We start from the raw sequence: 12,573 nt of genomic DNA on the forward strand, positions 1-12,573 counted from the left end.
CCTGCTATGGATGTACTACTCTGGTTAACCGGAGCAAAATCTCATTTATTTGATCACGTTGTTTTGCAAGCCATGGGATGAAGTTTTCAATGTCTACATCTTGATATCTGAGGGTAGATTTTCAGTAGACTGATTTTCATCCATGGTAAACGGAAATTCTCCTCATGATCATTCACGTACCTCCATTTTTCGAGGGCAAAAGAAAGACATCAATGCTCTACTTAAATAAGCATATCTATGAAATAAAATAGGTAGTTGAATGTGTTTTCTAAACACAAATGTTTCCGTTTCGATTGGCTTATTTTTCAAAAATAATTTTTTCAAATACAGTGTTATAATAATACACAAACAAAAATAACTAAAAAAACATCATATTCATATAATATATCAAATATTTCTAAAACATTCCTAGTAAAAGTTTTTCGTATACACTGACTGTTACAGTAAAATATTTCAAAAACATCTTAAAAAACAGTTAATCCAAACAAAGAAAACTTTGATCTACTAGAGGCGCGGACGGAGCATTTCAAATATTAGTTGTGTGTGAAAAAAATGGATATAATGCTTGTTGAAGTACATCGTTATGAACAATTAGGCTCAAATTTTTTTCCGCTTAAGGAAAGCTTTTTATGCATAATCAGCTGGAAATAAAAGGACAACACTTTCTTAAGCGCATAGTAGATAGTACAATTTGGAAAAAAAAAAAAAAAAAAAAAAACCTGGAAGCCTTTTCACCCGAAGAAGAAAAAGAAAAAGGCTACCACAAGTACATGGGCCCTGAGTTTACATTTTTACACATATTAAGCAAATGATGATGGTAAACGCAAGGCCAATTTGTTTGTGGATGAGTAAGCCCAAAGTTGGAATAGTCATTCGGAGCAAGGTGGGCAATTTCACAACCCAACAAAGCTAGCAATTTTTCTTGGTCAAACCCAAAAATAAAAAATAAAAAAAATCATTTTCATGTACAAGAAATCGTGATAAGCTATCATTTTGATTTAACTAACTTCAGTTTATTTTACTTAAGATTACATTAAATTGTTAATATCTCCTCTCTTTTCTTATTAATTGCGAGAAAAAATTTTGTACAAAAAAATTATTACAACGAGAAACACAATGCACGTGCAAGGCACATGCTTCCATACTAGTATAGTAATTTTTCTTGGTCAAACCTTTCCTTAAGCTAGACAATGGCGTCCATATTTTTTATTGATAAAAATGATCATATCATCGCAACATCGGCATTAATGGCAGAAAGTACATCAAATACAAATATGATATAGATACATATAAATTTGAAAATCAAACCACAAAAACATTTGTTGATAATCCTCAGAGGCAGGGGGTCTTCAACTTTTTCCATCGCAACCTGCATGTTGTTTAGGTTGCATTTCTTGGCTAAGCCCTTCTTGCATTTTGCAACCTTTCTTCCCATTTATACCTCATTACTGTGCTACGGTGCTTCACTTCTTCCTCACTTCAAAGTCTTGGCTTCTCTTAGAGTTTTTCTCTGGCCGTTTTCCTCTGATTTTATTAGCTACTCATCCCTTTGATGGCTGCCAACTCTGATCCTCTGGTCGTTGGCCGAGTCATTGGTGATGTGGTTGAGATGTTTGTGCCATCAGTGAGCATGTCTCTTTGCTTTGATGACCAAAAAAAAAAAAAAAGAATGTCACCAATTGCCACTTTCAGAAGATACATCCAATCCATACAATGCTCGAAGGAAACGAAAATCAAGTAGCTAGGTTGATCTGTAGTAATAGTAAGAAATAATTAATTCCCACTGTCGATGGAGATTAAATAAACACAGTAATGGTATTAAATTCAATATTATAGATTATACATGTTCAAAAAACAAAAACAAAAACAAAAACAATCATTGTCTACCAATGGACAGAGTAGATAAATTCAACTAAGGGCTATTTAATTAGTATGCTTAATATTTTGAACGGGTTATATGAGTTGGATAGGTGCATCACTTTAAAGTGCAAGAACTAACTTGAGAGAATTTTGGGTCCTAGTCGTGATTTTCGTCTATAATCGTTTGCCAAAGATGGAATGGTGATAAATTGAAAAGGATCGAATAACATTCGCGCAAGCAAAAACAGCTTTAGGTGAAGGAATAAGGACTAGCAAGAATTTGCTAATTGTCATAGAGTTCACGGCTTCTGCGCAGTCAAGGGCTAATTCCTAAACCAAAATTCAAAATTGTATACATGTTTCTACGGATTTCTTAGAAGCATACTTCCGAACCACGATATATTATGGACATCAATTCTAGTAATATAATCCATACCCAAATTAATCCTCGTTTTGATCTAATAAGCTATAATTCCACGTATTAGTTATTAAATGGAAACAAAGACAGGAAAAGTATGGTGTGCTTAACATGTCCTAATTAATCCTGAAAGCCAACGTTTATTTGTATATAATTAATTTCTATGCTCACTCCACGGTGAGCAAGTCAAATATGCACTTGAACAATTTATTGTCCTCATTTAGGATAGGGACGTACAATTGAATGTCTCTAGTATTATGGATGGCGTGAATGGATTATGATTATGCAACATTCCTACCAGAAATGGTGCTCAACTTGCGTGGCTCTCTAGTAAAGCACAGGATATACTGTTTTGAAGGGGGAAAAAAAATCAGAAGTTCCACTAGAATGCTATTTACAATTACAATATAAGGAAACCTTTATATTATGGGTGTAATCGAGTCGAATCGAACTCGAATAGTGCACTACTCGAGCTCGATTCGAGTTAAAAACCTTGGACTCGAATTCGTCAAACTCGAGTTCGAATTCGATTTTATTTTGCATTACTCAAGTTTGAACTCGATCTCATGCTTATCAAGCCCAATCAAATATAATCGAGCCTAATCGAGTTTAAGAAATATAAGCTTATATTTTATATAATTTTAAACAAGGAACAAAATAGACATTTTATATTAAAAAATTAAAAAAAAACATATATATGTGAAGTTCGATTAAACTTGATAAGGTTTCGAACTTCACATATTAATCTCGAGCTTGACTCATCAAATAGCTCAAGCAACACGATCTTGATCAATGCGAGTTTGAACTCGAGTTTTGACCAAACAAACTTGTGAGCTACTCGATTAAACTCCACTCGTTTGCACCCCTACTTGCTTCAATCTGACCATGCAAAAGGTATCCAAGAGGACAATGTCATAAATTAAACAAAAGATTAACTTTTTTTCACATTTATTAAAGGAAGCGCCATTTCGCTTCCCATCTTCAGCTCCCTTAAGAAATCCCCTTACTAAACCTCACCCCAAAATTATGACACGATCTCACTTAAACTACCCAAAGTCTAAAACACTACTCGTCTCTTATCTCGGAGATTACTAAACAACTAACGAGAAATCACATGAAACAAAAATCTATAAATCCTAAATCGAAAATTATTCCTTCTTAGCATGACTTGTCACAACTAATTATATTATCATTACAAAACTTCACTACAAGTCCAAAATTCCACTTCCAAACTTCTACTAATCCTAAATCATTTGTTTGGATATACTATATCACAAACTATAGTAGATTATTGAAGAATCCCTAAAGGAAGTTATTGAAGCATCCCCGAGGAAGATAACAAGTAGCATGACCAATAATATGAATACCAATTATATTTACCTTGTACGTTTCATTTTAAAAAAAAAATCCTTAATTGAAATTCTTTACTGAACAGTTATGTTCTTGAATTACGTGAAGATTGCTAATCAAAGTAATATACCACTTTTGAATGATAACAAAATGGAAATACATGAAATAAACATGTTTTATTAGTCAAAAATTTAAAAATTTTGTTAAAGAGAGAATCCATAGCACAATGGCTAAGAGGTAGGAATAGTTGTTGGGGCACGGGATAGGGTAGGGCAAGAGGTGAGAGAGTATACTCTCGTCCTATCCCCCACCCCGCCATCTATTAAAAAAATCATATATATATATATATATATATGTATGTATGTATGTATATATAATTTAATTAATTATAAACTTATAATAATGATATTATTAGTTATAAGTATTATATAATGTATATTAGTATATATAATATTATCAATTATACTAATAATTCTACATGCATACTAATAGAAATTATTAATTAATTATACTGAATTTACTAATACATTTATACATTACTTTTATTAGCCCTCATGGGGGAAGCGAGATGGGATGGGGGGAGTGGGGTGCAGGGAGCAAGGTGGGGCGGGGGAGGGAGTAATGGGCAGCAAGTCCAGAAAGATACTTGAGTTTGACTCGACATGCAGGAAAGATACTTGAATTCGAGCTCGATGTATTGCTCACAAAACTCGAGTTCAACTTGCATAAACTCGAGTCAATATGAGTTTTATCGAGTTTGAGTCAGAGAGATTTGCGAATTTCATTTTTCTTAACAATTTTTTAGCAAAAAAAAATTGTTGCCTTTGAAAATTTTCATATAATCTGAAACATTTCGTAAATTCAATCACTCTTTTGGACACAAAGGTAATTTCATAATAATAATAATATATTAAAGAATTAAAATTAAAAAACTCAATAAGGCTCGACGAACTTTCAATCCTTACTATTGGATACTCGAACTCGACTTGCTAGACTTATTGAGTTACTAGAACTCGACTCAAATTCGGTTAACTCGAGTCCGAGTCGAGTTTTTGACCCTGCTCACGAGCAGTTCGATTCAATTACAACCCTACTTTATATTCCATATTGCACAAAATTATGACACAATTATAACATCACATATTCAACAAAAAAAAAATTTATTATTTAACTAATCATGTCCCTAACGATTTGAGATCAAACTGTTCGTTAAGAACTCGGTTCTTTTACAATCCAAATCATCACAAGCTATCATTTGTCAGAAAGATCTTTTTATTTCACTAGCTTCAGTGGGCGAATCATCTCATTATCTTCATGATCAAGAATCTGCAAAAACAAATACCCAATATCACGAAAGACCCAGGGAAAGAAATTATATTAAACGACCATAGAAAAAGCTACTGGTCAAATGATTAAATCATGCTAGTAGATCAAAGTTGATCGCAGACTTACATGGCAATGGTACAGATAATTGGGTTCTACAGTGGCATCAAAAGGATAAGGTACGTCATTTTCCACCAGATTAAACTTAACCACCACCGTAGTTTGGTAGCCAGGTTCAATCTTGACCACATTTTTCCATGTTTTCTCATACGCTGGAATATCCAGCAAACTTCCTGTGGCATGGGATGTCACATTGCAGGCAATAGCATCATTTTTCACCTTCATGCATGTTGTAAATCCAGCCAAATCCACCAATTGCTGTACTTTAATTGCTTGAAACTCAGCCAAATGAAGATGCAGAGGATGATTATCCCCAGTCAAGTTTATCACCTCCCACACCTCAGTACTTCCAGATTTTGGTGTTTCTGTCGCAGGGTCTACTAATCTCTTGCCATTTATTAATAGGTGTGTAGGGTTCCCTGTGGAGCTCTGGTACTCATACATGACTATGTACCTCTTAGTTGTTGCTTCAGTGATTGAACTGGTAGCATAAGTTTTTAGACCTTGTGGAACACTTGATTTATCATAAGGAACTGGAGCCTCTGGCTTGATAATAAACTTCATAACCTTGCTAGTAAGTTGATCCGGAGAAGTACCGTTGGGATAGGGGTAAGGAGCATCATTAGTCAACATGATTTCGCTAGCCTTTGCCAATGAAAAGTCAACCACAACATCAAAAATCTCAGCTGGTGCTATGAGAATGTTCGATGAGGTCACAGGAGATGGAAGATATGATGTATCGGAGCCGACAATGATAAATTCGAGGCCATTTGTCAAGGAGAGACTGAGATATCTGGCATTGGAGGTGTTGATTATCCGAAATCTATACTTTCTCGGTTGTACCTTGAGGCACGGCCACGCCTTACCATTAACAATCATTGCATCACCAAAGTATTCTGGTTGCCACTGGGGGTGGATTGTAGGATTGTCACCAGTGTAATTCATGTACAATGATCCGTCCATGTAGAAGCTACGATCGAAGATCATGAGATGTCGGTCGAATTCAGGGCCGGAAGGAAGGTTTAATTTAGCTTCTAAGGCTGGATCCTTGATAACAAAAGGTGCAATTAGGCCGGCTAGGAGGTTAACACGAGTTAAACCAAGGGCATGATCATGGTACCATAAATTTCCAGCATGTTGTACGTTAGGGTACATGTATGTTGATTGGGTCCATTTGGGTCCGTTCTCGCGAAAATTGGCCGTAAACCATGCTAGAGCGTTGCCGTCGCTTTGCGGTGGGTGGATTCCTCCGTGAAGATGGACCACGGTAGGGACACCTCCATTTTTGGGTATGGCAGTCGCGATCGTAGGATCCCAGGGAAGTATGTGATGATCAGGTAGATAATTTAGCCAGGTGACATAAGTTGGTACTCCTTGGATGGCCTCTATTTGTGGACCTGGAACCGTTGCTGTTGCTGCCGATGTTCCATAAGCAAAGACAGTTGTTGGGGGAAAATCACGATGAAATTTCTGCAAAAGGAACCATATAGTATAATATTCGAGCAAGTTATTAAACATATGGTAGAGTTAATTGATGCAACATAAGAGCACAAAAATATTGTCGTCGACTTTGTTTCCAAATATGGTTTCTTGATAGTTGACCTATTACTCAATTCAAAAGGGTAGTCATTTTTCGAAAAGTTACAAACTTTGTGTAAATAGATGGTTGTCGTCTTGGTAAAATACATAGTTATAGACACAAGAAATGCATCTTGAGATTACTATGATGCTTGGTGCGTTAGTGAATTTATCAAAGACTTGTTTTAATTCTTGAGATGTACTATTAGAGATGAAAAGTTCACGTACCCAAGTGGTTTTGTACATTCCAATAGTCAGTTTTCCTGGTTTTGGTGCACCGTAACTAGGGGTGCAGCCCAGTAGCTTAGGAATTTGTGGAAGTTCATCCACGTACATTTGCAAAGAAGCAGCTATCTGATGAAGCGTTGCTTCCGTTACTGGTGGAGGTCGTGCTTCTGCGGCACCGATGATGCTCAAGACCATAAACAAGCTTAATAAACTGATCACTTTTGGAGAAATTAAAACCTTCGAGGAGCCCATTGAAGATCCTGTGACAAATCATGAAATTTCACATATTAGTGAAACAACAGCTTAAAAAAATTCTTAATTACAAGTAGAGAGCCGACTATGCCAAAGTTTTTCCTTCACAGAGGGATAAACTTCAAGAAAAAGGCAGTTCTCTTTTACGAAATCACCTTACTTTTCCAACAAATAATGACCAGCTTTCGCTATTCGAAAACAGCATTAAGTTGAGTGATTAATCAGTCTAAACACAAAGAACCTACACCTTGGATGATAATCGTGTCAGTATATGTGATCATTGTCACGACGACAATGGTCAAAAATTTGATCACCATTTCAGACTACAAGAGGGATTTCATCATCATCAACTTACCTCGATGAACAAATAGAAAAAGAGAGAAAATGAAGGGTTGATGAAATAAAGAGTGTGGAGAGCACAAGTTCGAATGACTAATTGGTCTACAAATGCACTCATCATCTTCCCCCATATATACACAAGTGAAGCAAAGGCACAAAGTCCACACACACACGTTAAAAACTTTTTTTTTTTTTAAAAAAAGTTGCTTTGCTCAAAACGCGTTGCATATTGAATCTAAGGAAAATCGAAATTTGGTTAGTCAAAACCTGGCTATTTCAGCTTTGAGTATTAAAATTAGTTTCTGGTTTTGGAATTAACCCTCCGCAGATATGTCCAATTGTAGGCTAACTAATCAAGATCACGATCTAAGTTTTGTCTACTTTTTTTTTTTTTTTGATGAGATGGATCACATTAATTCGATTTTAAATATTAGCCAGGATTATGACGTCCATTAAGTTGGATGGAACCTTCCATTATTATTGAAAAGGGCTTGTAAATATAGCGACCGGCACTTGGAAAAAGAAAAGAAAGGAAACAAATTTTCCAAAATTTTTATGTCTAGATTGTGGTTTTTTACAACAAAATTTTTTATATTTTTTGTGAACACATTTTTTAATTATCTTTTTACCTCACTCTATTTAATCGTTACAGTACATTTTTTTTTTTACAAAACTCCTAAAAATAGCAATTTAATTGGGCAAATATAGTTGACAACGGGGCAACTAAAAAGTAATTGGATTTATAAGGTTTCAAATATAGTTGACAACAGGGCAAGAAACTTTCTCGACTTCTTTTTTTAAACCATCATGCCTCCATTTTCCTCCAAAAGGTTGACAATTAATCGGAGACAGAGTCTCATGCCCCTTTTAAGGGGCCACAAGTAGGAAAGACGAGGTCGTCGGAAATACACCGAATCCGGGCAAACCATGGAGTATGTGACAATAATTGGCAAACTTTGGTCTTTAATGATTTGAAGTTTTACCAAAAAAAAAAAAAGTTTTAAATAATCAACTGGTAAGTTCCAATAGTATACATTATAAATCATTCAATCATTTTCTTCTATTCTTTTACCAAAGAAATTAGGTATAAAATACAGATGGTGAAAACTTTTCCTTCAGAATAAATGCCCAGATTGATTGATTGACTGCCTCCAATTTTGATAAGTATTGTAAAAAAAATTGTGAAGGTAGATATAGTACAAGGCAGAAATTGCATCCTTTAATGTGTGACTTGGATTAGAATTATTTTTGACATCGCATTTTACCCCTTTACTTGTTCTTTTCTTTTTAGTCTATTTTGGTTCACACTTTTTTTTTTTATTTTCTTGTTTGGTTCACGGATGCCATCCAACCCATCCCCTTCCCTCCTCCCCAAAGATTATGCATAAAATAGAAGAAAAAGGAAATAGATTATCTGTTTGTTTCAATGAAAACCATCTTCCTAGAAAATAATTTCCTTAATTTCCACTGTTTGGTTCCAATTAACCCAAGGAAATTCATTTCCCTTGTAAAATTTCTTCGTTCAAAGAAAGCTTTTATGCATAGTTAGGTGGAAAATAAAAAGACAGCTCCTTCTTAAGCAAATAGTAGAAAGTACAATTTGAAATAAAAACAGAAGTCTTTTCATTTAACAAAAAAAAAGAAAGAAAAAGAAAGTCTACCATGGGGGTAGGGGTGCAAACGAGCCGAGCTCGAGTCGAGCTTTGGCTAATCGAGCCGAGTTCGAGTTAATTTTGTGAAGCTCGAACTAGAGCTTGAGCTCGACGAGCTCAAAATATTAAGTTCGAGCTCGAGCTCGAGCTTAAAAAATAAAAAAATAATTATTATTATTTTATTTTTAAAAAATAAAAAAATAATTATTTATTTTTAAAAATGAATAAAATAATAATTTTTTTAACAAATAATAAAATATTAGGAATATATATATGTAATTTTACTATTAAAATAAAAAATAAAAAATAAAAAAAAATATATATAATTGAACTTGCGAGCCAACGGGTTTAATGTTTTTGAGCTCGACTCGAGTCGCTCGCGATCGGCTCGATTCGCGAAACACCCCTACATGGGGGTATGGCCCTTGAGAGTTGAGACCACCTTGATAGCCATGTTGAGCAGATGATATTGATAAACATAAGCTCAATTCATTTGTAGACGAGTAAGCCCAATATTTGAATGCTAATTCGGAGAAAAGTTGGCCATTTCACAACCCAAAAGAGGCGGCAAGTTTTCTTGGTCAAACCTTTCCTTTAGCTTGACAATGGCGTCCATACTTTTATTATTAAAAAAAATGATTACATCAAACACGAATATGATACAAATACATATAAATTTAAGGGATAATTTCAGAAACCTCCCCGGAGGTTTTTAATAATTTCATTGAACTCCTCTGAAGTTTGAAAAATTATACTTACATCCCTTGATTTGATAGTTTTAGTAACAAAATCTTAAAATAATATTGACTTGATCAATTTTTTAAATGAATACCCAAAAATACCCTTGTGTAATAAGTTTTAATTTATTTTCCTATACAATTATAAGATTATCTAGTATAATTATAAGGAAAAGGTGCCAAATTTTTCATATCCATACCTACTATTTGATAAACAACTATAATAATAATTTTATCATTATGATAGGATACTTTTGATGATACTTTATTATGGATTTAGATTTATAAGATAGAAAAGAAAATGTTGAAATAATTCATTTAGAATTTACGAATTTTTCTGGTAGTGGGATTATCATAATTTGGTAGTAATTTGGTAGTAGATCCTCCCCAAATGATCTACTTCTTCTACTTCTTACTTTCTTGTTTATATCGTCTTGTAAACAGTCGCAGATATCAGAGCCAAACCGTGTTAATCTAAGCACCTTTTGCATTTTGTAACCTTTCTTCCTCATCACTGTGCTACGGTGCTTCACTACTTCCTCACTTCAAAATTTTGGCTTTTCTTGAAGTATTTCTCTAGCCATTGTCCTCTGATTTTATTAGCTGATAGTCTCTTTGATGGCTGTCAACTCTGATCCCCTGGTCGTCTTCCGATTCATCGGTGATGTGGTTGAGATGTTTGAGCCATCAGTGAGCATGTCTCTTTACTTTGATGACAAGAATGTCACCAATGGCTCTGATGTCAAGCCATCTCTTGCTGCTTCTGCTCCTCTAGTCACCATCGGTGGAGAACCTGGTAAATTCTACACTTTGGTAAACATCTTCCTTCACTCTATAGCCTTGTCTTTATACTTTGTCAATATTTTTCTAGGACTTTCGATCATCTGCCTTCTTTATTTTTCTGCTTTTTGTTTGTTTTTTTTTTCTCTTAAGAAACCCTTTTTTGGCGGATGATCCATACAAATGCGGGTTTCTTATGTCTAGATCAAATGCATGCTGCTTTTCTTTTGTTGAGATTATTATTAAATCTTCCGTAAATTTTATTGGTCCAGGTGATGATAGATCCCGATGACCCTAGTCCAAGCGAGCCAACCCTGAGAGAGTGGGCGCACTGGCAAGTAAAACTTATGGGGGATTTACAAAATTCAATTCTTTTTTAGCGTTTTGGTTTTTTTCCTGTTTTCCATCTTTTAGCTTTTGATCATTTTGTAATTTATTACTCCTAGCCTAATTTCATCGATTTTGAAAATTTTTTCCATCGTACTCTGTGCATCACAGGATTGTAACTGACATCCCAGGCGGCAGTATTGCTTCTCAAGGTGAAACTCTGCAATATCTAGTCTTAGTAGCACAACCTATACATGATAAATGCATCTGAACCTGTCAATTAAAAAAGGGAGAAATATCTTTCACCACCCCGTGCGTGCATGCGTACAAGAGATCAATAGCCATAGATTATCTTTTGTTGATTTTTCCTAATCTTTTCTTGTTTAATTGGATCACTCTTGATCTAGAGGAAAAATGGCTTTACTGCCACCCTTGATTTCTTGATCATGATCATCAGTTTCGCCCATCACGTAACATGTTAGCTAGGGAGCAAAGAAAACATATATACGCACTCGCGCGCGCGCACGTACCATCCCTCTCGTGCATTTCTCCCAAACCCTAAGAACTGATATGTATATTTCAAAAAGAGCAACGGAGCCAATTGTCACATCCCATTTTGCATAGACGTAACAAAACTTCTGAAACAGGAACCGAAACCTTTTACTGAACCCTTAGCGATCACTAATTAAATTTTTAGGATTTTGTGTACATCTTGATTTTGTAAATCACCCAAGTACATGAACGGATTTGGAAAACAAGGAAATTAAGGTGAAGAAAGAAGCTTTGAAAGTGCAGTTGCATTTCATGTATTCCTAAGCGACACTATATAGTGACCCTGTATCGGCAGGAGGCACCACTAGGTTTTCTGGCACCGCCAACCACCCGTTCATGCTTCTCAACCAGTGTGTTTGTCCAGAGCAACAATCTCGGGCCGCCGGCCGGTTTCAATAGTTTACTTCAATGCCCTCCGGCAGGAAGCGTTCACGGAATCAGTGAAATTAATGTTAGAACTTGTATGCGCGTTTGAAAGCTAGCCCTCCCTCTGAGAGAGGGTTTTCGTCCTTTGGTCCTTGATGATGTCGTGTTAATTTGAACTGTGTCAGTTGAACTTTTTCTTGGTTTGCATGCGCCTTTGTGGCTTCTCGGTTATGTAAAATAATATTTTCTTTTCTATTTTTTGCTTGTGAATTATGGGTTTTATCCGTTGATATATTTATGCTGTTATTAGCATCATTTGAACATTTTACCTCGTTGCCTCTTTCAGAAGATACATCCTTATCGTTCTCGAAGGAAATGAAAATCAAGTAGGTTAATCTGTAGAGCTAAGTACGAAATAATTTCCACTGTCATTAGTGGAGATCAAATAAATATTGTAGTGGTATTAAATTCAATATTATAGATTAAATACACATTCAAAAACTAAAATGTTTTAGTATTTAATGATCTGAAGTTTCAAATAATCGGCCTGTAAGTTCCAAGAGTATACATTATAAATCATTCAATCATTTTCTTCTACTATTTTATCAAAGAGATTAGGTATAAAACACAGATGGTGAAAACTTTTCCTTCAGAATTAATCCTCAGATTGATTGATTGATTGACTGACATT

General features: G+C 35.0%; 2 protein-coding genes across 3 annotated transcripts; one reads left to right on the forward strand and one right to left on the reverse strand.

Annotated features, from left to right (window-relative positions):
- Window positions 1–4,546: 4,546 nt before the first annotated feature.
- On the reverse strand, window positions 4,547–7,556 carry LOC140005690 (multicopper oxidase LPR1 homolog 1-like). 2 transcript variants are annotated; one of them, XM_072046719.1, is made up of 4 exons: window positions 7,485–7,556; window positions 6,878–7,137; window positions 5,081–6,541; window positions 4,547–4,954 (listed from the first exon to the last, which is right to left on the reverse strand). In XM_072046719.1, exons 2-4 carry the CDS (start codon window positions 7,127–7,129, stop codon window positions 4,901–4,903), a joined length of 1,767 nt encoding a protein of 588 aa, XP_071902820.1. In that variant the 5' UTR covers window positions 7,130–7,137; window positions 7,485–7,556; the 3' UTR covers window positions 4,547–4,900. The 2 variants fall into 2 exon arrangements, with proteins under 2 accessions (XP_071902820.1, XP_071902819.1); XM_072046718.1 differs by having other exon boundaries at window positions 7,377–7,551.
- A 2,831-nt stretch (window positions 7,557–10,387) lies between these two features.
- LOC113742486 (protein MOTHER of FT and TFL1) lies at window positions 10,388–11,235 on the forward strand. Its single transcript, XM_027270319.2, has 3 exons — window positions 10,388–10,670; window positions 10,910–10,971; window positions 11,136–11,235. The coding sequence occupies exons 1-3, from the start codon at window positions 10,476–10,478 to the stop codon at window positions 11,233–11,235; spliced, it is 357 nt and encodes a 118-aa protein (XP_027126120.1). The 5' UTR covers window positions 10,388–10,475.
- The last annotated feature ends 1,338 nt before the right edge of the window (window positions 11,236–12,573 follow it).

The sequence above is a fragment of the Coffea arabica genome, chromosome 4e (assembly GCF_036785885.1).
Source record: "Coffea arabica cultivar ET-39 chromosome 4e, Coffea Arabica ET-39 HiFi, whole genome shotgun sequence".
Lineage (NCBI taxonomy): Eukaryota > Viridiplantae > Streptophyta > Magnoliopsida > Gentianales > Rubiaceae > Coffea > Coffea arabica.

Coding starts and splice junctions, on each gene's coding strand:
- LOC140005690 (XM_072046718.1), bottom strand. CDS start 7,446: ATGGTGATCAAATTTTTGACCATTGTCGTCGTGACAATGATCACATAT. Junction 7,138..7,376: donor TGACACGATTATCATCCAAG/GTGTAGGTTCTT, acceptor GATTTGTCACAG/GATCTTCAATGGGCTCCTCG. Junction 4,955..5,080: donor ATTATCTGTACCATTGCCAT/GTAAGTCTGCGA, acceptor TTGTTTTTGCAG/ATTCTTGATCATGAAGATAA.
- LOC113742486 (XM_027270319.2), top strand. CDS start 10,476: ATGGCTGTCAACTCTGATCCCCTGGTCGTCTTCCGATTCATCGGTGAT. Junction 10,671..10,909: donor CTGGTAAATTCTACACTTTG/GTAAACATCTTC, acceptor TTATTGGTCCAG/GTGATGATAGATCCCGATGA. Junction 10,972..11,135: donor CTGAGAGAGTGGGCGCACTG/GCAAGTAAAACT, acceptor TGTGCATCACAG/GATTGTAACTGACATCCCAG.